This window comes from Ptychodera flava, chromosome 10 (assembly GCF_041260155.1).
Source record: "Ptychodera flava strain L36383 chromosome 10, AS_Pfla_20210202, whole genome shotgun sequence".
NCBI lineage: Eukaryota > Metazoa > Hemichordata > Enteropneusta > Ptychoderidae > Ptychodera > Ptychodera flava.
The window spans coordinates 39,983,373-40,010,880 of NC_091937.1; the positions used below are offsets into that span (position 1 = coordinate 39,983,373).

General features: G+C 39.0%; 1 protein-coding gene across 1 annotated transcript; it reads left to right on the top strand.

The window, feature by feature from the left end:
• Positions 1–5,600: 5,600 nt before the first annotated feature.
• Positions 5,601–27,496, top strand: LOC139142761 (carbohydrate sulfotransferase 14-like). The gene is made up of 2 exons (XM_070712868.1): positions 5,601–6,437; positions 23,681–27,496. Exons 1-2 carry the CDS (start codon positions 6,243–6,245, stop codon positions 24,494–24,496), a joined length of 1,011 nt encoding a protein of 336 aa, XP_070568969.1. The 5' UTR covers positions 5,601–6,242; the 3' UTR covers positions 24,497–27,496.
• Positions 27,497–27,508: the final 12 nt, after the last annotated feature.

Below are 27,508 nucleotides of genomic sequence, written 5' to 3' on the forward strand. Positions count from 1 at the left end.
GAAGGACATTTTGCAGTTTATTTCTGTCAAATTGCAAGATAGCGTTTTCACCAGACCTTTAAAACATCGTCGTTTCGAAAAGAAGAGAAGATGAACGTTTGGTTCCATTCTAGGAAAACGGCCGATTGAAAGATGGGTACTCTATTATCTCCAACCCTAACACAGCTGCCAGTGTGGTTTTAAGTCTGAGATAGCGAAGCACGTGGTGGTACACCCCAATGGATTTTTCAGTCAAGCAAAAAATCATTTTAACAAAATACGACTGAAGTATATCATGTGCAACTGTGCGGATAAAGAGGCTGTGGTCTGTTAGTAGTCGTTAGGAAGATACAATCAAGGCAAGGCTATAATTTTACCTCCCTGGTCATACTCAGCGTGTATATGAAAACGTCTCAACATTGTGTGTCATAAAAATCTTATCTCAATGCCGATAAAATCATGTTGTCAGAGACTTACCTTGGCCGAACACTGTATTGTTTATCAGAGGTCAAGATTGTGAGATTAGACAGGTTAAGTACGATGGCTGTGAAAAAAACATCAACATCTGTTTACATATTTTTACATATACTTCAAAAGTCAAAAGATATAAATAATAAAAAGATAAAACTTGCAAAAGTGAGAAGTCTGCTTTCGGGGTTTTTTCCTAAACTATCGAAGGAATACTTTGCTTCACTATTTTTTTTTTATTTTTTATTTTTTAAATTTAATCTCGAACCAACAGGTTGCCCCAATAACAGGTTCGTTTGAAAATAAAAATATAATACAAAAACGAAAAGTATATAACAGTTACAACGTAAACAAACAGGAGAATTCACGTAAGAAAAAACCAAAAAACAGAAATTCATCCAGATAAAAGTAATTATTCAGAAAAAAGGATCTTACATAATCCATGACGAAAATTACTGAAGTTATTAAAAATATCTAAATTTTGCTTGTTACAGATAGAATTAAAATATGTCTGAGATCGTGATAAAAATGAGTGTTTCAAGATATTCGTACGTGCTGACACTGGTCTAAAAAGAACAGCACGACGCAATGTAAAAGCGAACGTACATATTGCATGTGAGACACCAACTTCATCCGTACACTCTTGTCAAAAACTTACTTGCCTTGATAAAAAATGAAGTTCTTATTACTTTCCTGGCTAACCCGCAAATACTGCGCGACTATTGCATGTGACCTGAAAACGTGTGAATTTTCGTGAATTCATTTGCACACGCACTCAAAATAACGTACACGATACTGTACCGAATCCAGCCGCATCGGGTTGTCGCATCCACGTTCGCTAGACGCTACCATTGGCAGAAATGAAACTTGTTTCATTTTCATGTATTTTAAAATCACACACTCAGTTTAAAATTCTGCAGCAAATTTCATCGTTTTCACGATGTCCATGTAGTATGTACACTAGGTCCCTGAACTCGACGGCTGGTAGACTGTATTGGTATATAGGTCCCACTATCCAAGCAATGCATCAGTGGTCTTTTCCTGCTTCTTATCAACAGCACCAGATACGCTTGTGACGTGTCTGTCCAGAAAATTAGCAATATTAAGCTGAAGCTCTTTGTTTCACATTGTAAGAGACGATATGGCCCCTTTGAACAATGTAATGAAAGCAATTGTCAAGTTTTCCATCACGTACGGGCTGCCGAAGTTCTCAAAATTTTAGTGGGTCACGGTTCGACTCTGAATACACCGTTTAATAAGTTCACTTGGTCAAACACGGTGATGTGAGCCAAAACAATTATACAGAATACGAAAACTTCCAACTTCGGGCACTTGCACTGGCAAGAAAAGCGCAAATCTTTAAAGTCGATCAAAAGCGATATAATGGGCAGAAAGTTGAAGCAAATAAAAACAGAAAAATAAACTAACATCATATTTCTACTTGTACAGCATCATGAGATTAGATCTTCATATGTCAGTCACCATTTTGAAATCGAAGGATGTAGTTTGAGGATATTTGTGTCTTCAGCTACGTTCGTGTTTCTGCCTTTCACATTAATAAATCTCTGCATCTTAATCACATATCAACTCTCACAGGTAAGTCCGTCAATGGTAGTTACGCAACCCAAATGACCGACTGGATATCAGACCATTGTACCTGTCCCACACAGGGGGCATACGGGACGACAGCGGAGCATAAATTAATTAATTAATCTAACAAATTATGGCAGGGTAGACGTATTTTACCATAAAAGGTGTTAAAGGAATACATAAATGAATATGACGTTATTGTTCAGGTAGGAATCACATAAAGCTACACTATCTTAGGAAAGGACAGTCATTTTCAATGTCAACTGTGTCATAAAAATGTGCATAAGGTTACATTTGAAATTGTCAGCGTTGCTGTAAAGATATGACTGCATATATAGGCAAAGTCTCGTGTGGCTATAGGTACACTGCGAAGGCTGTATCATAGACTAATTATACATTATATATGGACCACTGTAAGTATTATATCATTATTGTTGTTGTTATTGTTGTTTATTGCAGGCACACATAGGCCCACATCAAAAAAGTAAAAAGACCGTGATAAAGGAACATGTAGAAAAAGGATCGACATGCCACAGCCTACAGTGAGACTACTTCGTACCTCCAATGACAACATGCAGGCGTTTACCACACAATATACTTAAAACGATGAACATCGTTGATTTCAGTATTGTTCAGATCTGTGCTGTCATGCTGATTGGATGAAAAGGATAGCTGTATACCTACTTATTTTATAGCTGTCTATCCGTCTGTATGTAGGGGCGTGTGACTTTTATTTTCTTTTTCACATTTTCTGCTCAATGTACAGACACTCACATATCACACTCGTGTGTTCAAAATATCTCGTTCCTTGCTCCAAAGGTGAATTTGCAATGTCACACATTCTTTCACAGCGGACTAATTTGCATAAACACGGTGAAACTGTGATATGTAAAGGCAGGAAAATATGATGATCTAACCGGTCAAATCTGCATAATCTATTGATGACAGGAATTTGCCCCAGGATATCTTCCAATATTTCGATATGTGAAGTAAGCAGTTGCCATGGTGATGTGATGACGTCTTGCGTCATGAGTGTAGCAGTGGACTTTGTTTCGATAATTATCTCATTTCTGCCCGATAAATCATATCTATATTTACTATAAAACTTTACCCTTGAGATTGGATAGATTTTGTTTATTTGAGATAAGAAACTGCTGGACATTGAAGAGTTGACTGTTAGAAGAGTACAGATGCATGACCTGTTAGATATACCCCGTAACATTCGTCAGCAACAGTTCGAGCGCCAACGTTTGACGTGTGACGCTGCATGTGAACAATTTATAGTGCGGTAACTGATACGAGCCCCTAGCGGAAAGGTCTTCGAGTGAACTTCCGATCGACTTGGGGCCGTGTTTTGGGCGTTTCTTAATCTACCCTCAAAGATTAAAAGACAGGACGTCTGGTCGACTCTTTAGCTACACGTTCTGGTCACCTCAGATCAATATGGCCAGACAGCACCCAGGTCCCTGTTTTTCTTCAGAAAACACGTCCAGGGCACGAGAACGTTTTCATTACACCATAGGCCAGTGACACAAGCCGGGAAGACTATATCCCCATATAATATGCAACATTCGGTATTATAAATAATTTATTTTATAACCGCGCTGGCACTAACACTTGTATATTGCAAGACTCATTTCATTTACTCGACTCTTTTATTTGCGTTCCAATTAGGGGAGAACCATTTGATTTCTGGGGGGGGTATGGAGGAAATGGGTATGGGAGCAAATTTTTTTTTCCTGTCAGAGTGACAGCAATTTTTTTTTTCTACTGTCTGACCTGCATCAATTTTTTTTTTTCAAATGGAGTAGCAGTGCAAATTTTTTTTTTATTGGTCATCAAGTTTGTAATGCGTTGTATATAAGGGAGCTGTCATTATTTATGGCCTGAAACTCCAAAATTTCAAGTGACCCCCCCTCCTCGCCAACCCTGATGAATTTGAGTAACCTCCCTCTCTAACTCTGAAATTTTGACTGACCCCCCCCCTCCCCACTTAGAAAAGTTTAAATACCAATACATGTAATTGTAAAATTTACAAAATACAGCAACAGTAAAGACCTTTCAAATCCTAATGTACCCTGCTACACTATCATCAGTTATCTCATGATGGTTCAAAAAAGGTGAACACATCAAAATGAAATTCAAAGTCAAAATAAAATAAAGATATAAAAGCTCACGCAGTATCTAACAATATAGTATATTGTTTGGTTTGGATGGGTATTATGACAGGGTTTTCACTAGGATATCTGACCGGGCAGAATTTGAAAGTACAGGGGGAGAACATGCGAGAGGCTTAGGGGAGAGTGTCACAGGGGCTTTCCCCTATCTTGCATGGAAATTTTTAAGATATTGATGTGTGCAATGGTGCAGTCTGGTGCAATCGGAGAGGTGTTTTTAATTTTGTTACTAAGTGAAACTGTTAGAATACCCCAAGGGGGGAGAGCACGAGAGGGGGGTTCCCCCTCTCGTATTGGAAATTTTGAGAAATTTATGTGTTTAATGGTGCAATCTGAGAGGAGTTTCAGTTTATTTTGCACTTGGTAAAACTCTTTGAAAATGCCTTTGAACACTGATATGTTTTACATTGTCATCGTCATTCTTGTGCCAGATTAGTTATTGAGAAAGTTCGCCACTATTGACGGACTCTATAGTGAGCGATCCGGCGTCTGGTGTCATATTATGATTAACATGACCAAGCATAGATGTAAGTTCTCAGGGAAGATGTTATCTTTTGTGGTCAGAGAAACAAGGCTCACACATTGTATTGCATTATATTTGTTGTTTCTCAATTTTTCATTGTCAAGGTACATCTTTCTAACATATTTATATTGAGAGAATAATATATTGGTTTTAACACTAGTTTATTGACTCCTGTCTTGTGTTTTGAATTTTCACAATTTACAGAAGTCAAATGGTCCCCTTTAGATAGTGCCTATGCCATTGAGATATTGCAACAGAAGTCCTGAAATATGACTTCTTGGGTCAGAGAAGGGAAGGAAAACATTGAGTGTACTGAGGTGTAAAGTAGACCTATGTAGTGTATGCTTATATCGTAAGTGCTAGAAAAAAACAACATAAGAATTGCTTGTGGTAAAAACATATGCGCCGCCTATGGCGGCGCGCCGGCAAAGAATACATGAGAAGATGGTTTCCAAATTTTGCTAATTTCTGGTGCATTGTGACAATTTTTTTTTTCACTTCTGTATGTTATGATAATTTATTTTTTCTCAGGCCATGACAGGATCAAATTTTTTTTTCTTCTATCACACCTTGCAACAATTTTTTTTTTCTCAAAATCCTCCATATCCCCCCCAGAAATCAAATGGTTCTCCCCTTACGACGACATAGCTCAACATACCTGCGCTATTACTATAAAGAAGCCCTACCTCTGCGCTGATGTCAAGCAATATATGATATAGTCAATAAACTTTATCCGCGCATGTCAAATCTATCAAAATAGTGAGCGGATCTTCATGTTATAACTTTTGTTTGTTCCTTCATTGTTTATATGTTAAGTTTAACGTTGTGAATTCGCTTCCTTTGTGACCACGCAGTCACGTGACACCATTCGAGTAAGTAGGTATACGTATGACTGATTCCGGTGCCCTCAGTGGAGGAGGCATAGACGCTACTTGGCCGCAGTCTGTCCTGTGTTGAATATTTCGTCCTTTATATGAAGTAATACTCTGAAGTATGAGCTGTCATTGTACCGGGATTAGGAAGATTTTGACACGGTTTGTGGAGGGACCGTGATTTCGATTTTGTGTGGTCTCGCTTGAAGTGGGTCCCAGCGTTGTTGGATTTCTGGACCGTGGACGATCGCCTTTTGGAGAATCGACAACAATCGTTCTGAAAGAGTGTGCGTACACACGGGACCCAGAGTCAAATCGTGTGGACCTGAAGTCTTATTATTGTGTACCGGCATCTAGTTGCGGCACAACGTTGATTTGGTATGAGTTTGTGTCGACGGTAAGCTACTGGTGCGGCGTGCCCCAGTTGACTGCAACACTGGCCAGTCACTCCACAGTTCAAATAAGTATCCACCAACGCCGGGCAGCGCTTGGCTTCATGCGGGCTTCAGCTGACATCCACAGCCGGTTGAACTTGGCTCTTTACCGACACCAGAGCAAAACCAAAACTGTCCTTGGCTCTTAGTTGAACTGTTCTCTCGGTCCACTTACTTACTTCTCTTGCAGCGTACAGTTATGGTAGCTCGCAAATGGGGCTTAACACACCGAAAAGCTGTAGCTATAATGTGCTGTTGTTCGCTCACAGCACTCCTGCTGGTCTTCCTACAACTTCCATCAGACAGCTACCGCCTTCGAACTGCAGTGTCCCTGACCAGGGAAAGGTTGGACGGCACTGTTCACACAAGAACGCCAGCAAACACAGGGCCTAAGGTAAATTCTTTTCCGTCTACTTTTTGTGTTGTAGTATTTTTTTTATATGTGACCGCCACTGCGTATAGTTCGTTGACTCCAAACGAAATTGCCAGTTCGCTATTTTGATTATTTAAGTTGCAATGTCTCTATTGGATTCAACTTATATGTGGTATGGCGGTAATACGATGCATGGAATAGCTAGTACCTCCACACCGATGCGTTTGTTACACCGGCACCATGAAGGGGACTGAAGGTAGCAGCTACTATACACAATTGTATGGCTTCAATACATTGTATGGCTTCGTTAGTTATTGTATGTACCTATCTGCATTGTGTCAGCTACATGCGTCAAGTTTCCTGTCAATCGGGCGTCATGCATACGAGACCTACTCTTGTCAAACGTTAACTCGCTTTTAAGTTTGAAACTACAGTGGCTCCTAATTGTAGTTTCGTGCGAGTTGCACGTGCGTAGGTCTGAATTTTGATACCTGTCAAAGTGTTCTGCAACTCAATCGCGTTTCCGTTCGACAAAAGTAGACTAGCTGCTTTCATAGTCTATTCTATGTACAGCGTTAAGGTGTCTGAGCTGAAATCCAAACCATGTATTCTGAAATGCTTGGCTTGTTTTCTCGCCTTTAAAGTTAGTTTGACCTCTCAACCTACTGTACCGACAGGTGTAGTGAAGGATCGACTAAGCCACAATTTTCAAACAATGGTTCAGACGACGATAGCCATAGCTAATAGGTGTTCACTGTTTAACTAATAGAAAAGCGTTAGATTCAATGTCTACTTCGGACAAATGCGTGATACTTGACACCAAATGTTTGCTCGCGGCTAATCTTGAATTTAACCTTGGGTGTCAGTTCAAGCTTGATTGTAAATTGAAATACCAGTGGCCTTTATCCAACTAATTAGGTGCAAATCTTGTTGGTAAGAACACTCGATATTCTTCTAAACGTTCCATGCATGCAAGTTGCAAATTGTTTAAACGAGTGAAAGTTATCTAAGGGTAACAGTTGCACAATATTTATTCACTTGTCCGCCATTTTGTAAGTCTAAGCTTTTATTGGTTTTCGGAAGAACAAATCACAGACTGTCCCAGTGTCGCATCGGCTGTGCTCAAACTACCTGCGCAATGCCATGCTCCTTATCTTTCCCACTTCAGAGCACGTGACCGCCATTGTGAACCTATCTGACATCAAACTTACATTATAAACATTGTCAACAAATGTAAATCCAGGTACCCTGACGATTTTATGTACTCGTGTACCCAATATGTATGAAATATTTGTGTTCGCGTATGGTAATTCGAATTCAGAAACTCGAGAGAACTTTTTGTTTATGTGAATGGTATAACTTGAGTGTGAAAGTTTATGAGAGATGGCTTGTATTCAACATGTGTTCATGATTGATTGTTCTCTGCTACAAATTCCTTTTTCACCCGGGAAGCTTGCAAATCTGTATGTTACTTGTAACTCTAATAATAGACGGTAGGGGAGGTACTGTCTTATGACCTGTAAGCTTACCATGTACAAAAACAACTCCACATAAACAGTCCCGAGATGATCAGGGTGTCTTCAATCCCCATGACAACCAAAACTATGGTGGATTAGGAATTCCTCGCTTAGAATCCCCTCTTTATTTTATTTTACAGTGTAAGTTAAATTTTTAAAGTAAACTTGTTCCTTGGAAGCCGTTTTGTCAGCCGTTTGCGCGACCCTCCGAACATTACCAAAGTTGCATTGCATTACATGGGAATACTATAAACTTGGTAATCAAACTTGGTTTAGCCTACTTTAACCGCAATCGATTCCTGATGTCTCCATGAAAAGACGTACGCATTTTGCGTAAAAACGTTTCATCCGGAACACATATCGAAGATTGTTGTAAACCACGTCATATTTCCGGCAACAGCTACTTGAGTTACCAATGAGAGGTATATGTTTTTGATTGGGTTCGTAGAGTAGATTTAAAAAGCTCCGACTCGAGAGAATGATGTGGAAAGCCGAAAGATGCCGAAAGACATCAGTGAAAAATTAAATCAAATGTGAACTACACGTACTCTGAAATTTTTTTTCGAGAAAGTAACACACTCTGACGTCGTGCGATCTTTTTACTTTCACAACGATTTTTTTATGAATCGTACAAAAGTATTGCTTGAAATTATGAATATCGCTGCCAAAACTCTACGCAGCTTGTCTTTTCTTCTTTCTTTTGCACTTCCTGTATTTTACCCTAAATCCACGAGTAATTGTTTTATTGACTTCCGACTACGGTATTAAATAGTTTTCTGTATTCCAAATCTCGCCGAAACGACCCTACTCGTCAACATGGCCTGAATAATGTGTTATGTGTGGTGCCATTGTTGATACCAGGATTTTGGTACGGACTAGAATTCATTTGTAAACAGCTTATACACGATACGCGTTATGTTTGCCAAGTCCATTACTGATGCTTCAACATATTTCATGGGGAGAAGGAGAATATGAAGATGTATTAATGTGCTTGTAAGTTGAAAAATAGTAATGAAAATATGAAAATATTGAAGGTTACAGCCACTATCTCCATTAATCTATTATTCGCAAGTCACAAAAGATAAACTAATTCAGGTTGATCTGGATCACCAAGGCATCGTAGTCATTTCATGGTGAAAGTACATTCAAGTTCAACCATTGTTTGAAAACAGAGCAACGACAGTGCACCAGACATGTCCTGAGGTTGTGCCATATGACATGCAATACCAAGGTCAACTTCGGCAGTTGGCTTCCTCTCATATTGGGTCGGTATGGCGGGAATGTTACCAAAGTCCCGCCCACGAGTGTTCAATGTCTGCCTGTATAGAAGAGATGCATGAATAGGAGAGGACGGATGAGAGAGAGAGAGAGAGAGAAAAAATCATTTTTTTGATCAGTTTTGAGGACAGTGTGAAAGGTAGTTATTGCAGCCTCTATGCACGACGAAAAGGACCCCGGTAAAGGACCTGGCGACAGGTATCAGGTCTAGTCATGTCCAGCCGTCGTTTACCGACAAGACTTTGTTTAAAACACCATTGCGTTATCAGCAGAAATGGCAAATTCTTAGATTGATATATACAGTAGTCTCAGCTCCGGATTCGATCAGTTTTAGACTTGTCAAACTCTTCACGCATGTAACGCCAATCGCCACTACAACCAGCTCAATAACTACCCACAGGCAAGAATTACCACACGCACCAATAAATTCACACCGATCACTCTGTGCAGTTGTAGCCAAAACAGTGGTTTATCACTATCCGCTTTAGGGTTTACGCTAAAGATTTTGTTGTACACGTTCAATGTTATTTACTGCAAAAAATCCCACACACTGTTTAATACATGAATGGTTTATTATACAGCCGAGGTTCGGCCTTCGATCGACTATCCAGGACACTGCGAACACCTGTGGTTTACTTTAGCCATCTATTGGTTCACGTGGTTTGTAATATGCGACAAGAGATAAACCTATCGTATATGTGGGGTTTTATAGTCTTCACGTGTTTTGACAAGACAAACGATTGTTGGTCAAAAAATTGCTGTTTTTAATGTGAATGGGCATGGGTACTCACCCAAGTGTTCGAAGCAGAAAATGCAAGTCATTAAAATGTCCATACATGTAAGTGAAAAATGTGGACCCGTAAACTGTTCTGCAAATGTTTTAGTTATTTAACGGTGTACACTCGTTAGATTACAAAACGCCATTTCCAGAGACCGTATAGTTGGCCTCTGACATGCGCACATAGGTCAACGCTACCGTCACTCCTGACTTCGCCAAATAACACTTTCCTTAGCAATGTTGACCCATGCATGAGGTCACGAGTTGCCACAACTGCAGTTGTTGATATTTCCCATCGATTGAGCAAGTAAAAACAGACAGTGACGTAACAGGCTTTAGAGACATTAGCAGCGGACTGGAATAAAGCAGTAAAATCAATCATTGTATGCGTGTCATTTAGAGCTTCGAAACCTCGAAACGAGAAAACTCAATGTTTACACAGAGGCCAATCAGCCATAAAAATTACTGAATATGTTGGTCTAACGGTATAGCTATTGATATATGGGGCAATCCATGGACTTCAAAACAGTCCCCATTCCAACGATTGCGGGAATGGACTGATGGACATACATAAACCCGGCAGATATAAATTTGGCATCGATCGTTGAAGTTACGGTTTGAGCAGGTGCTTTGTCAGGGATATAGGGCCTAATTGTAGATAATTTTTACAGTAAAGGTAACAAATGAATTTACAGGAAAAAAACTCTAGTCATTGCAAATTTTAAATATACCCCCATGTTTCAGTTTTGCAGGGTTCGTGAGATTCGCTGAGCTGAAAATGTGCTGCTAAGCTCTCGGCTGAATCTCACCAAGCCTCGATGAAGATTTTTTGGAAGCAAGATTTAGGTGTGCCTGCTTACATGTCCCCATGCATTGCTGTATGCCTAAACATGGATAATGTATGCAGGGCTGCACTCTATCGAAATAAATGAAAGACTGAAAGATATGAAATTTACCGTGAGCGCGCAAACACGACAGTACTGAATGATTTTTGGTGACTTCTTATTTGAATGAGGACCTAAATGGTCTGTCAAATCTTAAATGTCTGAGTAAACGTTTCACAGGCAATTTTCTGTGATCCTTTCAATGATAATTTCCAACTACAAAGTCTCTTTTGGATTATTTTGACATGCCAGCTATATCCATTGGTACTTTAAAAACTGCTAAAAGGGTAGACGGAAATATCTTCACAACCACACCCTCCGATCACAGACAAAAGCGATAAAGAAATCAGTTACATAATTGTTTTAATCTGTCTGAAATGTAATGTACATGCAATGAAATGCAAATTAGGCAAGGCAACGGTTACCGCATAACGTACTGAAAATCTTGGCGTACATTCAAGCAAGATTGCACAAGATAATAATCGAACCGTGCATCAACATAATTTTAGTTCACTGGTGTCTTTTAGGTAGTATATTCATTTTTCCTTGACATGCATATAATTTATTGAGTAAGATCCGCAAAACAGCAGTTTTCTTCTGGACTACTGAAATATTACCAAACGACGTGACGGTTTTGCCAGTCTTTCTAGAATACTTACACAATATAGCGATTCACATAGTGTACGGAATTTATCGTGAAAGTATACATTCAGTGACATTTAGCCTGCTAATTATCTCGTGCATGGCAACGTGCATGGTGCCTGAAAAAAAAACGATGCATTATGATGTACACGAGTGTATTCTCATTTTTTGAAAGAAATGGAAAGAATAATGAAAGACCTTCCAACACATACTGTAGACGGATGGCCCCTGATTAAACTCTGTATCACCATCAAACTCGTAGGATATCAAACAGTACAGACGATATTGAAATGCCAACCGTGTATATTCCAAGTAGTATCAATTTTTTTGTAATATATAATGAAGAACCCAATATAACAGACTGTAAACTTATTTTTAATCTAACCAAAGTAGCAAGTCATGTTTCATATTTCCGAGGAGTAGAGAAGTTTAAATGAGTAACAATTAATATTTATATTATCAGCAGATGAATCCTTTGATAAAATGGGCACAGATGCAGTTGTTTCAAATTGTACAAACCATGGAGGTATATGCAACGAACATACATCACCTACTACATCAATCCACAGCGTAGGGCCAATATGTCAAACGGTCCCTTCATAATTTATCTTCGACTAGGATCTTCTAGGAAAAAGCTGAATTGGTTCTGAACGGTAGTAATTTCCGATAATCATCTAGTACGTGAGCTGAGTTTATAAAATAAGAAACATACTCGTCCTGAGGCAAAGTGCTGTATATCTCTCCCCTTGGCTATTGATTCAATTAGCTAGCACCATGCATGCCCATTAGATAAACTTATTCTATTAATAGAACCCATTTAATGATTAAATAGAAGATGGCAACAGGGAGGCTTCTTGGCTTGCACGTCATCGATTGCTTGAGTCGACGCAAGGGACTTTAAACTCACTCGCTCTATAGTGTGTAAGTATCCGAGTATTTCTGTGTGTGGGTAGGGGGAGGAAGAGAGAGAGAGAGAGAGAGAGAGAGAGAGAGAGAGAGAGAGAGAGAAGAGAGAGAGAGAGGAGGGAGGGAGGAGGGAGGGAGGGAGAGAGTTGAGAGACAAGACGTGTGTATAGATGTATGTGTAATTTTAAAATAACTTAAACAAATAAATAAATGTATACATATATAAAAATATATAGTATTATGTTTTTGTATGTGCGTGTGTGAAAAGGGTGCGCAAATGCAAAGATGTCGAGTGGTTTAAGAAAAGCTTGATCACAAAGTGGTAGTGCAATACTTTGTCCCAGAGTAGATCACTGAATTCGATTTTGACGCACGCTTGCCATCCCGTAACGTTCGGAAGATGGCGATTCTGACGTCATCACATCAAACAGGTTCAGCGTCACTTTGACCTTATTGTCTTGGAAACTGTCGATTCCATCGATTCAGTCCACCAAACTAAGTGTATTGGTTTTTGTATACAATTTTGATATTCCTTTTAGCAAGGATGTAGTATTTCAATGTGCGAATACAATACGTGTTTCTGCTTCATCGACATGCACTATTAAATTTCATTGAACTGGCAAACTATAGAGCGTTAAACATGAAGCGATCATAGTCAGATCTCTCTACACCTCTGCAATACTAGTCTTGCATATGGTTGCAAAATGCTTTGGTCATGTAAAGCATGGTACTCTTCGATGCATCCCAAAGGTCTACTGTTTATTCAAGTTAGACATCGAAATCCCAGTCAAGGACACATGACTGTAAATAATGGATGTACCACCTTTGTGGTTCTGAAGATTGGCGTATTAAATGTGCAATTTATAGTGGACCGCTGTAATATTGCGTAACTGCTACCTAGCAAGAGGAACGGTACCGCTTGGCCCTTAGTACTGTCCCCGTCTTACTCTCTTCTCCTGTTTTTCAATTCATTGATTAGATTTAGTCAAAAGTACGCAAATCTTTGGAAATGATTGCAAGATGATGGCAATAGTTCGGAATAATTATATTCATCACAGTTCTGTTGCCGAGGATCTCTCAAATGAAAATTCATACTTTGGTCGTCGGTGTGCTGTCTTCAACCAGATTCAAAATAAATATGTTAATCGCTCTGAAGAGGACTATCACTCCCTGTGTGGGACGCGAGCACCCGTATGTTAGCATGTGTGCATTGCACATCTCTCTCTCTCTCTCTCTCTCTCTCTCTCTCTCTCTCTCTCTCTCTCTCTCTCTCTCTCTCTCTCTCTCTCTCTCTGACGTTCAAAAATTGAAACTTGAAAAGTAAATAGTCATCTCTACAATATGGCACATACAATGTTTCGTGAGGTAATGTTGTGCATCAAAGGTAAAATTTCAGTTTACGAGGGTTCTGTTATTAATATTATGTTTGGCTTTTACTTCGACAAAAATTAGTAATATATTTATTGTGAAGAAAAAATACCCATCACATTTGTCAAGTGAAGAATTTCACGTTTTACGGGAATAAAAAGGTAAAGTTTTAGGCGCGACAAATTCAATTCACCAACCCCCTCCCAAAAGTCAATGGTCTACCCCTTAGAGATAAAATCCTGTTGTTAAAACTTTGTCTGGGAGATGGAGCTATATGAAAACGCAATCTGTGCCGTCGAGTAATCCATATTATTTACTTTCAAACAAATATCAAACTCAGAAAAGATTTTACTCTTGTATACACTTTTTACTCTCCGAGTATGCTGAGTCTCCGAGTTGGAAGAGGAGTTATTAATGTCATTGTTTGCAGACAATATTTTATCAAAGACAGCGGACATAGTTTCAATTGTATCCAAACGAAAATAACGCCTCTTGACAGGCAAGTTAATTTACCCTGTATTTGCTCTGATTCAGCAAAATGTGGCGACGTCACAGAATTTGAAAGGAAACAGGTGACAGCTGGAGATAGTGATACTTGTGATATGAATGAATTCGTCGTCCGGTGACGTATATGTAGAAATTTGTTTCGTTTTCGTCTTCACTTTTCTGAAACTAGTTTTGTTAGAGAAGCTAACCGTCATTTTCTGCCTGTTGACCTGATTGTCGATTACTGAGATCAGCAAGTAACTGCGTCAACGAGTCTTCAATGAGTAAATCTTGAAGGTTTTCAACAAATTGACATATTTGTTGTCGTTTAAAATCCAGCTTCGTTGAACGACTCCGCCGTTTCGGACGTAGTTAACTATTCCGGTCTTCAATCAACCGATCCTATCATTAAATTTACTGTCAAAACCAGGAATATCAGATCAACGTTGAATCGACCGTGTACGTAGCAATCATTCGAAAATTTATTGCAATACCACCCAGTCACTATCTGTCTGTCTGTCCGTCTGTCTGTCCATCTGTATGTATCAGTGCCCATGAATTTAATCCTAACTGAGCCTCAACTGTTCATGTTCCTGCAAGATTAATCGCCACATCATGCGCTCAACACCAACATTCGTTCTTCACACAAAATGAATATACCAGAATTCTTGCTTTGAATATTTCTTGTACTTTGGTAATCCTTAAGGTAGACAGATCTATTTGGACTCTCAATTTTTTAAATGCTTTTCTTGTCTACCGCTTATGGAGGTTCATTTTCAAGCTCTTGATGTAAGAAAAATTTTTACTTACTTATTTTCCCGAAATCGAAAATTTTAATTTTCTCCATAGACTTAAAAGAGGGATGCAGCCATTTTGAATTTCAAATATCGGTAAATGTAAGGTAATTTGTTTTTCTAATACAAAGTTTGCACGATGACCCCTGAATTTTATTCTTGATTTGGTAAGAGAATGGTTAAAAGTTTCATTGAGGAAAGTTTGAGCAAATGTTTAAGTCTTTTACTTTTTAGGCGCATACTACCTTAAACCAGGAGAAACTATGACATACGTACAATTCATAAGCAACAATTCTATGTATCCTCGGACAAAGAAAACCATAAACATTAAGTATTTTTGTAGTTTAGAATGTAGCCATAGGCACCTCAGAACCTCTGAAACGGTTTTGTTGAAGATTGACTAGATCCAGGTGTTCATTATGGTTACTAGTTTCTGTATAATTGACGTTCGTGGGTGAAGTCAGTCTGACTGAATTCTTACTATCACTGTGTGCCATAGTAACCCGGAAATGAGTCAGCTGATGTTGGAAATTGTGAGTGATTATGAAGACAGTCAGGTTAGAATTCATGCCTCGATGCACAAAGCGTGAAATTGCAACGCTATTTCATCAAATAGCATTCACACAGGGATCGCGCTGTTAACATAGTTCCACGACTACACTGCCGAGTGAAACAAATATGCAGCTACTTCCCAACGATGAAGTGGTCCGCATTCCCTGAATAAACAATTAATTGTCTTCAGTAATGTGTATATACAAAGTTATGAGCTCTTTAGCTTCTGTCTACGAACGTCAATAGGGGAAAATCCACAAAGAGTGCATTAGTATTTCTCAAGAGGGTGAAAATCTGACTAAGTTCGGCTTAAATATCTGTAAGGGACCTTTTCCATGGTCCGTGAGACTAAGAGATATTGTGTGGCTATGATCATTACAATGTACAAATGGCGACTCGGGACAAATAAAGCATATATGTACCAACTTTATTTCTTAATAGTCTTAGTTGGCCGCATGGTGATGATTTTTTGGACATTTTAGGTATTCCTTGGTGTGTGAGAAAGGTAATATGGCTTCGATTGGTACTGTAAAGAGAATATTTAGCATCTATATTTATACATCGGAAACTATGTCCCACAAATGCCTTGATTGATTTTTATAGGCTGTTCATCTTCTCCAACACATTCCTGTACAACAGGTCGAATACTTTTCCATCGGTGAATGAGTTTAATTCTTCAGCAAATTGAAATCCATTGAAGTAGTTCGTAATTATTATCCCTTTTGGTAACTGATGCCTATTTATTAAAGTGTTTTATATCTCTTTAGTTACGCGTCCTGATCAAAGTCTCACCGTAAAGTAACCTCGACACAGAGTCAGACCCAAGCCACCAATGCATACGCACGTCAATTTATTTGGGAAAACAATCCAACATGGTTTGACGTAAACATTTCATAATGATTCTGTTAGCTTCAGTTACTGATAAAGTTCATGAGCTGTAACTTTTTACATAATTTGAGTCTTTTTGTTCAGTTTTAACACGGCACCTTGTTTTACTCCAGAAATCATACCATGGGTTTATTTCGGCTTATTTTCGCGGGGCTTATATTCTGTATTCGGATATACTATAGAGAGGAGAAGAAAATGAAATGTGCGTTTTATTGAAGAAAATGATAGAACTGTCAAAAGTTGCGTCAATTGTCCCTTTAATAAGATATCCTGACAGCATGTAAATTTTTCCGAGTCGCAGGACAACACTACATGACAGAGACTGCAATCCTTCTAAATAAGTGTGATATACATTTTAAATTTTTCCACAGGTAATGTACGTCAGCGTTCATTTTTCCCTTAGCTCAGAGTTGTCTTTCGTTGATGAAGCTCACTTGAAATTTACCGCCAGTTTTTTGGGGGTTGTTTTTTTTCCATCATACGGGGGCACGCAAGTCCAAGTGGTTTGGCATATTCCACTGTGGATGTCCTCCTAATGCAATGCACATTTTTGTTTCGGAAAAAGAGGTTACAAGTTATGTGTCTTCGTGAGTGCAAATGCATTGTTGTAGTAAATGCTCCTCAGTCTGACTGATGGAGAATTCAATTTACTATTCACATACTTTGAACGGGAAAGTTGGAAAATTTTCCACAACAACAGCTCCAGTTTATGAATTACTCCTATTTCGCAATGATTAATTTTCCCGTCTTCGATTAACCATAAACCGTTGCACATAAGCAGGTATTGGAGAATTTTCGCTTTCATCCTTCAACAGTCGATGAGTTCAAGACAGAACAGTGCAGTTCAAAACAACAATGCAGTCCAAAAAAAAGACCGGAACAGTTCTAAAATGCGTAATTACCTAAAAGACTACTCGGAGTTTCTTAAAGACGATTGTTACTTTCTTAAACCTAAGTCATTGTCCGTGTTTCCGCACACTTTTGTAAAGGCCTTCAAGCACCGGGCTGATAAATAGTTTGATTCCACAATGACAAACATTCATGACTTATACAAAGACGGAAACAATACGGTTTTATTTTCAAATTGCCAACTTCTCTTAGTACTAGGAATACGGAAAACTGTCAGGTAATACTCGTACATGGTTACCAGTTTATTTGGATTCAGATTTCTAGGATGGCAGAAGCACAGGTGCGTGGAGTTGCCATGTAGTATACCTAGATTATCTATGTATCTATTTTGCTACACGGCAACATAGAGTATGTATACTACACAGCAACTCCATGCACCTGTTGGCAGAAGGGGAAGATATGAATTTGTACAATGTTGTATTCGACAACTGTTAGGCGTACTACTACTAACACTTTGACATCCGGCGCGATTGCTGGATCAAATTGCTGTTGCAGACTGATCTTTTGGGGCAGACGAGGTCAGAGGTCAACTAAGAGTTGGCCCGTCAAACATTCCGGATTCCGACGCGATACTTCACACTTTGGTCTGTGTTTGTTTCCCTCTCCTGAAAAGCCTTGGATAAAATCCAGGGTGAATCGTCTGGGACCAGCCGTACGTTGTGCGAAACCTATTGACACATACCAGAACTGTCAGAAGCTGTTGGTCTGTCAACTTTGCATCCACGGGGAAATGAAAGTTGTTTGCTACCTACTTTAAAGCTGCTTGAAACGCGAAGAGAGAAAATCTGGAATTGTCTGAATTGCTAATGTCTTAGTGTTTTATTGAAAAGCTGACATGGAGGTCGTGCTGGTGTATGTTTGTTGTTTTGCCATAGGGAACAAATGATTCGTTGAAAACGCCTTATTGGATGAAAATACAAAAGCAAAATACGGAATACGAGGGTGATGACATGTCCCTGCCTTGTCTTGGACGTACAATTCGTAATATTTTTTACATTTTGTGAAAGAGCCAAATGACGAGAGCAACACGGAGATATTGAAATGTCAGTATACCCGTCATTCTCACAGGAAAATCGTGTGTATTACAATGTATACTGGGTTGTAAGGATAACTCATTATATATTCAATACAATAACATAAGTAATTTTTACCTCTCACGCATCCCGTGTAAACGCTAGAGGAGAGTTTATACATGTTTAAACGTTTCATGTTATTTTTTCCAAGGCTGTGCGTTAACCCTGGAAGAAAATTTTGTATCCTTGCCAAGTTTTGCCGGGCCATGACTATTTATCAACTGATCGAATGTCACATGTGTGTTCTGTTATCGCTATAATTCAGTCAGGGACGACCTAGAGAAACTTCGTACGTGGCGGTCTTCAGTCCGGTCATACGAGAAAGTGACGATCCAGTATCATTTATTTGACGCCCAGATCCGACGACACAATCATATTTTACACCAATATTCGAAATCATACAAACTTTAAAATTCTTAAAGGTATAATGCACCTCGCGGTCGTATTTAGACTCTCAAACTTTTCCTATTCTTTTCTGATCTACCACTTGTAGGGGTTCGACGAACATTTTTTACAGTCTTAGTTTTTCGAAAATCTAAATTTTATTTTTCTCCATACAGTTAACACAGGGATGGCGGCCATTTTGAATTTCAAATATTGGTAAATATTTAATAATTTGTTTCTCCAGTACCAAAATATGCACGGTGACCCCCTATTTTTATTCTTGATTTTGAAAGAGAGTTTTGAAAGATTCCGTGAGTAAAGTTTGATTAAAAGTTTAAGTCTTTCACTTTCGTGGCGCATACTACCTTAAAGGCTCTAGGTTGTTGGTTGTATCATAGACCCTCGAGGTTTTTATCGAGGGTCTATGGTTTTCGAGGTCTATGGTTGTATGTTTGTGGTCACGGTGTTTACTTATACAGTACTGTAGTCTAGAGCCGGTACGAACACCCAAGTCAAGCGTTTACTTTTAAAACTCGATATTTCAAACCACGCCGTAAGTTACAATCATTTTATTAGGGAAGGAAAAGAGCACAGTGGATCGAACTCCGGGATGTAAACTAAATTTCAAACGGATACGCGGAGTACAGCTTGTAAATTATTGTAACAGAGCTGAGCTCACACATAGAGAAAGTTGTTAGGCATTGTCATGGCAGGCCATACATACTCGAATGGTATGTGAACTTTATACTTGAATGACCAGCTTGAACACTTCAACTTGACAACAATTTTCGTTTGCAAGTACACAAAGATGAACTAAAATGGGCGTACATCTATTCAAGTGGCTTCAAGGAGACACGTTTCCCGACTTTAATTGTATCTAAATGGAACGCGGAGACAGCGCGGTTGTGCACTTCCTAATAAGACTCAGGGCTGCGGTGGTGTATAGCATATGGTGTTCCGCAATGCGTAGGGCCACAGTCACTTGTGATGTATTCCGCTCTGCGTCTATGCGCCCCATTGACGTGTGTACATATGTACACACGTCTATGGGGCGCATAGTCCCAGAGCTGAATAGATCACAAGTAACTGTGGTAGGGCGAGAAGAAGAGGAAAACACAAATACGACAGGGAAAACTTTTGCTGTGGTACATTGGAGAACAGTGCTTATTCCATTCCACTGAGTGGCTATATGTGACGGATGCTGGGCGTGTCAAATGTCAGTTGACTCGTTCTGATGTACTTTGTTTGACAATAAGGAAGGTCACATCTCATTGGGTCGTTGACCTTGGATGTACGCATGTCTACACATGGACACAGAATTACACAATCATGAAAAAACAACAGCAGTTTTTCAAAACAAGAGCACGTGTTGTACATACAATTGAGGAAAATCCTCCTCTGAACGTCAAATCTGCAGTGGAACACTGACAAACAAAGCAAACGTCCTACAGATGGAGTCGTATGGGTGGCCGGGGGGGGGGAGCAATATTTTATACACTCCTACAGTAAAATGATATTCACGAAAACACACTATTTTTAAAATACTTGCATTGCCATGAGTGACAGCACCAAGTATTAAGATAAAGTACCTGCCTTCCTTTCGGCTAATTAAAATATGCGTCCAACTTGCGTTGCCGTAAGCGACATCTCTCAAAACACATTATGATACATTGAATATTGCCGCATTATCTTTCCCGCTAATTCTCAACATGTTAGTATTTTTAGCCAGAAGTGGGTAATTATTTCATTATCGGGTTATTTCTCCTTCTAGGTTCTCCGTAGAGATCTCGCAGTCTTTTGGTATTTTCCAGCCCCTAACCCCTCACCACACCAAATAACGTAACTTCTCCCGTTGGCGCCGCCAACAGCCCCGTCGTCGGACTTCAATTTAGCCCTGTCATTTACCAGGGTTGTAACTTCTAACGTGAAGTTAGATTCAAACAGTATGTGTTCGACTGTAAATTGCGCGTTGCCGAAAGCATTGACGCAGGCAGCACTTCGTGCATCCCACGCACCTGATGAAGTAGACGCACTTGCAGGCGGGCCTTGTCGCCTGACCATCCTCATCAGCCTCTATATAGCATAACCCCCTCCCCTCCAACGCCACTATTGTCTCAGGTGCAGCGTTGATTTCAGGGATGATGATAATATGAATTGAATAGTCGGATTTCCAAATAACTTTCTGAAATAAAAGATTATCTCTGAGACGCTGACACCACGTATATGAAAAACTCAGGTGCAGTTTCGTACAGCACGTGATTATCGGCCGGGGCGCAGTGTTCGTGAGTACACTATGGCACATAAAGGTAAGCGCGCTCACTGACTGAAAATCGCAGGCTGTGCGTAACTTCAGAGCTAATTGTTTTGTAAACACCGACATATCAACTGGCAGATATAATCTTTATTTAATAAAACTGACCAGAAAAGTGCGTAACTCTGCAGCCAACTGTTTTTCAAACACCGCCATGCTAGAATATCAAATATAACCAGGCATCAAAACGTGCGTAACCCTACAGCTGCTGGCTGTCACGTATTTAAACACCATTGTGTCAGTATATTCTTTATTTGACCAAGTTATATAAAAGTCTCGCGATTCGAGTAAAATCACCATGCCAGAAATGTAAAAGATGCCTGGGTGCCAAACAAAAGCCATTATAAGTTGAAGACTATTACGCTACGTGGACATCAAGATTTATATTCTCGTTAAAATGAAACAATGGTTTAAAGGTCCGAATATGAATTAAATATAAATGATAATGTTGTGCGCATGCGTGTTAAAATTCGTTTGATAGTCTTTCTCGCTTCTCGCTGGATTGATGGATTCATGGACTATTTTGATTTTGCACAATTTATTGCTACTGCATTGAAAAATGCTGTCGGGTAAGCAATGTCTGTTTTCCGTTGCAAGCACCGACTCTGGGGATGAGACGAGAGACTTTTTTCCCGAATCAAAGGCTGACATGTTAACTTTTACGAAGTTGAAAAAAGGGTCTTGTCTGTTTTAAAAACGTAGAACCGTTCATTTCTAGGGATGTCATAATATTAATCAGTGTATCTCTCATTGTTAGTTGCTTATAATTGTAATTCTTACTGCAGACTGATGTTCGCGAATTAAAACACAGTTTTAACTTCGTGCCACAATTGCCGACTCACGTCGTAGATATTCGTGTAGAAATTGGAAAAAAATAATGTTGAACATGACAGACTGGGACAGGAACGCACTAGACTGAACATGCTTGATGGCTTTAAAGCACATAACATCATTACTTCAGTCTGGTAAGAAGCACCTTCAAGGAGAAGACTTATTTCAGCTGTCTTTTGATGGGTCGACAGCTGGGTAAACGTGAGAGGACGTCGGCTCAAGTAGTGTTGACACGTCTGTGTCAACACGTCCTACACATATGGACCCTTTCAGTCCAAATTCACGTTTCTAAATTGACATGTCCCCAGTTTCGACCTGTCCTTCAGAGAGCCAACTTTCATACTTCCTACCTTCACAGATCACGGCGAAATACGGAAACATATGTTTCCATAGCAATTTGTAAATATCCCCAGAATAAAATCCTGAAAAGCAGCGAAAAACATGGGCTCGCATTTGTTGTTAGAGGAGAGAGTGGGGATATTACACGAACTGTGACCTTAGTTTTAGATGAGCAAATGAAAATATAGACAAAGTAGACGATAACCATCGATTTGACTACCTTACAATAAAATCGGAAACAGTTTATTTCCCAAGATCTAGAGAGCTCATCAACTGCATAGACCGTATTTGACAACGTGCTGAAATTTGTAACTCTACAATCAATCTATGCTAACTCAAATAAGTCGACCCGATCGACCTGCGTTGATACTTGCCAGGATACACTTATTATTTACAATCGTACAAATTGATTAACCGATGATTCATTCTCATACATGCGACCTCAGGATATAACATCAACTTAGACTTGCCCCCAGTCGCTTGGCTTTTCTCGACAGCTGAGTTGCTGGCTGGCCAGGGCAAGGCGTTCACCCCACGATCTACGCAACAGCCTACCACTTATAGTGTGACGGTTTGATATTTATATGCCCACAGACTTGGAGCAAGTCTAGGTCCAACTCACATACACGTCAATGAGTGAAGATGTTTACATCACTAAAACGATGCAACAACACATCTACCTAATTATTGATATCGATAGTGATCCTTGCTTGTCAAAGTAAAGTCCAATCCAGACGACTTTGAGTGATTTGTGAATTTTAAGGTAGTATGCGCCTCGAAAGTGAAAGACTTAATCTTTTGCTCAAACCTTCCTTGAGGAATCTTTCAACCATTCTCTTTCAGAATCAAGACTAAAAATAGGGGGTCACCGTGCAAATTTTGGTACTAGAGAAACAAATTACCCAAGATTTACCGATATTTGACATTCAAAATGGCCGCCATCCTTGTGTTAACTCTCTGTAGAAGAATATAAATTTTCGAATTTCGAAAAACTAAGCCCGGTGAAGTTTTTTTTATACCAAGAGCTTTAAAGTGAACCCCCACAAGTGGTATATCAGAAAAGGATTGTAAAAGTTTGAGAATTCGAATGTCTGTCCTCGAGGTGCGTTCTACCTTAAAAGAATTGCGCTATCCACTTCTCAAATATCGGCAATTAAGCTTATTTTCTGCACGGAGGACTTTTGCTAACAGGTACCGGCGGAACTATAGTTAGACGCCGTGCGGTCAAATGACGGATTTGCCAGATTTTCTGACGGCAGTCAACTTGCTACGGTCCCGAGAGCTGCCCTATTGATATTCAATATTTTTATTCACTCTGTTTCAGATACCGCCGCCAAGAACATTTCAGAATTTCTCAAGGGAAAACGTTTGTCGGAACGGTACTAAAGGATCTATCAGTGAGCTATCTGCAGAACAAAAGCGAATGCTTTACCAACAGACCATCGTTAATGATGAGTATGGATTTCTGTATTGTGTAGTTCCAAAGGTGGCCTGCTCGAATTGGAAGCGCGTTGTGCGAGTTCTCAATGGCCAGTGGGAAAAACCTCACCCCGCCCGGAAAATTGAACACAGGGTAGGCTTTAAGTTCCTTAGCGATTACACCGAAGAGGAACAAGAACATAAAATAAAACACTACTACAAATTCATGTTCGTCAGACACCCATTCGCTCGATTACTGTCAGCCTATCGTGATAAATTCGGGAGACCTGAAACAGTGTTTGTGGAAAGATACGGCACTTACATGCTACAGCAGTATCGGAAAGTGGCGACTGTTCCTATCAATGCGTCTGAATTCCGGATCACCCTGGGGGAGTTTGTGAAATTTGTGATCGAGCAGCCGATCAGACAGATGGACCAGCATTGGAGACCGATGCATGAAATATGTCAGCCGTGTGCGGTCAACTATTCCTACATCGGGAAACTGGAAAATCTCCGCGGTGATGCTGATCAGGTTTTTAAGGAATTGTACGTCCAAGATTTGGTTGAGTTTCCACATAGGCAGCTTTACTACAACGAGACGAGGTATCCAAAACCAGAGGATGAAATAGCAAAACTTCCCAAAGAAGACATTCTCAGATATGTTACCAAATTTTCCTTGGATTTCTCCATATTTTCATACTCATACGACGATGTTCTGTGACGCTATGTTTGAGAATATATTTTAAATCAATGGATGTCGTTTTTTACGAAATGAGGATATATTTTTCTATCTCAAAGAGATTCATTCAGACTGTCTTACAATGTTCGTCACAAATTCTGGATCTCGTCATCTGAAATCAATCATTCTTTAACACATCAGTGAAACCCAATGTTGTTAGTGCTGCTTCACTGTATTGCAACGCCCTCATTGGACAGTGACTGTGAAACCATTTATACTGCCTTTTACAATGTTCCCGTATGACGTGCAACTAGCTGAATTTTCTCAACGATCTTTTCGTCCAAACAGCCCCAAAGTGTACAATGTGCATTGTTAACATTGACAAACGGTCTACAAGGTTTCTGGAAATTTCATAACGTTTGAAGATATATTCCATTTTCACTGTTGCTATTTCACATACAAAATGTGGGCTACTGGTAGTTAAGCGGGTGTACAAGTACTGGCTACGGTAGACCTTTTCAGCGATATAGCATAATACTATCCTCGTACGGGTCCCTGTGTAAGTGTGACTAGTTGTCATTGTAAGATCAATTACGGGACACTCTTACATGTAGAATAGTTGGTTCACAGAAAACAAGAAATTACAAAACAATGAAAACACATTGAAAATAATTGAAGAAACAAAGGGGCAAAGTTGAATATTTCTGGTTAGCAGAAGACAAGAAAGTACAGCGGGAAGACGCAAATTAAACGGCACAACAATATAGTGCTTATGAAACCCCTTCATGGCAAATTGAATGGAATAGTATTCCACGGAGTTCGTCATCTATACATATCCTTCTATACGTATTTAATTGTGAGTATAGCATTGCAGCATTTTGTTTCTTTCAATTCTTTCACTGTAGTTTTATTTGTTGTATATTTATGTAATTCTTATACATTTGTAACCAGCAAGCTATTTGTAAAGTCTATTTTTCTGTGTACCTGACTAGTTGAACCAGAGTAGTCTGTTTGCAAAGTCGGATAATCTATAGATGAAGAAAACTTACGACCGTCAAAGTACATGTACATTCATGTCCGCGTACAGAGTGTTAGTAAACTCTTGTCCGTTAGATTTCAATTCCCAAGGAATCCACACCCAACATCTTTGCCTTCCTAAAGTGATTTCTTAAGTTAAATCGTAGTCAAGGTGTCAGCTGTCGACAGACATGGTGATAAATATTGTCTCTTTTGGAGACGTTTGTTATTTCTTCACTCCAATGGATGTATGAGCAATAGACATTCTGTTCTGCGCTTCGATTTCCAACCTGCGTTTAAACCAATCTTAAATCCTGCTTTCCAAAATAATAATCTTACCTGTTACAATTTTAGATAAAGAAAACCTAAAAACATTCCACACATATATTCCCTTAAGAATATAACTTTTAGCATTTCATTTCGACAGTTCACGTCTTAAAACTATCACAGTGTTGGAGAACATGATGTTGTGAACTTGTTTGATACGAATGCAACTATCGGATTAAACTTACAAACATCACAATCTTAATCTTGCACAACGTGCAATCCGAACTCTGAGAATTAATGAATTTAACAGGCAAATTGTAAGGTATCCTAGTTTACAGTAAGTTTATTATGAAATGTTTATCCAGTACTACTGTGCAGTCGCATTCTAGAGGTAAAACACGCATTGTGGAATTGCAGGGATCCATCTTCGATGTCTATGGATGTTGGCTACATTTTACTACTGGCCTCTTTGTATCATCAAGTGCAGTTATGAGTTCGGCCTTACTCGTCAATAATGGGCAGCACATTAAAGTAACGATGGTATAATTATCTCTTTGTGTCGCAGGGAAGGTAGTTAGCGTGTATGATCAAATGGGTTTCGTGCGAATACAGCTCGGAACAACCTTATATCTGTCACAGTTTCGGTTCCTCACATGGATCACGCTATCTGATTGATTGCACGTAGATCACCAATCCTAACAATACCCTAGAAGAATTTAATGGTGAAAATATATTTACTGTGCCCGTTCAATTGCTTCGATCTATCAAAAAAACGTACCAATTAAATGTTTCATTGCCAAGCTCTCAGTATTATATTTCTATGTAGTGAGGCTAAAACATTTCTCAGGGTAACGTGTATGTACTGGTACATTTTTGTGTACAAGCAATCGGCTAATTCTGGGAACATTGGTTATCGTTTACATCATGATATATGTATCAATTACGCAGTAGACTGATAGGCATTGTTCTGTATCAAGAAATTAGTCAAATCATAATTTCACCGTCAGGGTATAATTTTCAATATATATATATATATATATATATATATATATATATATATATATATATATATATTTATATATATCTGCTGCTGGTTTTGATTGTGAATCATACACACATCAATAGTGAATAGCAGTGTCGATGTAAGGCTGCTCAGTGACGACAAAGATGATATAAATACGCAAAGATAAACATCGAATCTCCAAGAGACATCGAAGTGTTGCTCTACTGTTGAACTGGAATGTGATGTATTTAATCATTGGTAACAACATACTATGGGTTATGTCTACTTGTTAGTCAAGGGTTTGCGGCATTGGACAATTTACAATTAATCACTAACGACACAATACAATCAGTATTGTCTTGATAATCAGTTGGACATCTTCAGACCTTGCCAAATATTTTTACAATCATCGAAATATGCAATTTTGTATACATTTTGTTTGTATTCGTTAACTTTTATCTCAAATTAGGTAAGCCTTTAAAGGTAGGGGGAACCACATGGTTATAACTCGGGTTATACTTTTACTATTTGCTCGAAATTAATCGCGCATTCCTTGCTGATAATGATAAATACAAAGAAACAAAATTGATGCAAATTTTTTTTCCATTAATACTGACATCATGCATATAGCTGTCTTCACGTATATGCCGACAACATTATCTGCAAACATTTCCAATATGTTTTTTTTATAAAGGAAGCTCAAAATGTACGGGAACTGTTATTATATAGAATTAAAAGCTTCATGAGACAACGAACTACTTGTAAGT

What these genes read in the sequence shown, in the direction of transcription:
- LOC139142761 (XM_070712868.1), top strand. Translation starts at nt 6,243, where the DNA reads ATGGTAGCTCGCAAATGGGGCTTAACACACCGAAAAGCTGTAGCTATA. An exon ending in CAGCAAACACAGGGCCTAAG is followed by an intron (nt 6,438 to 23,680) that starts GTAAATTCTTTT and finishes ACTCTGTTTCAG; the next exon opens with ATACCGCCGCCAAGAACATT.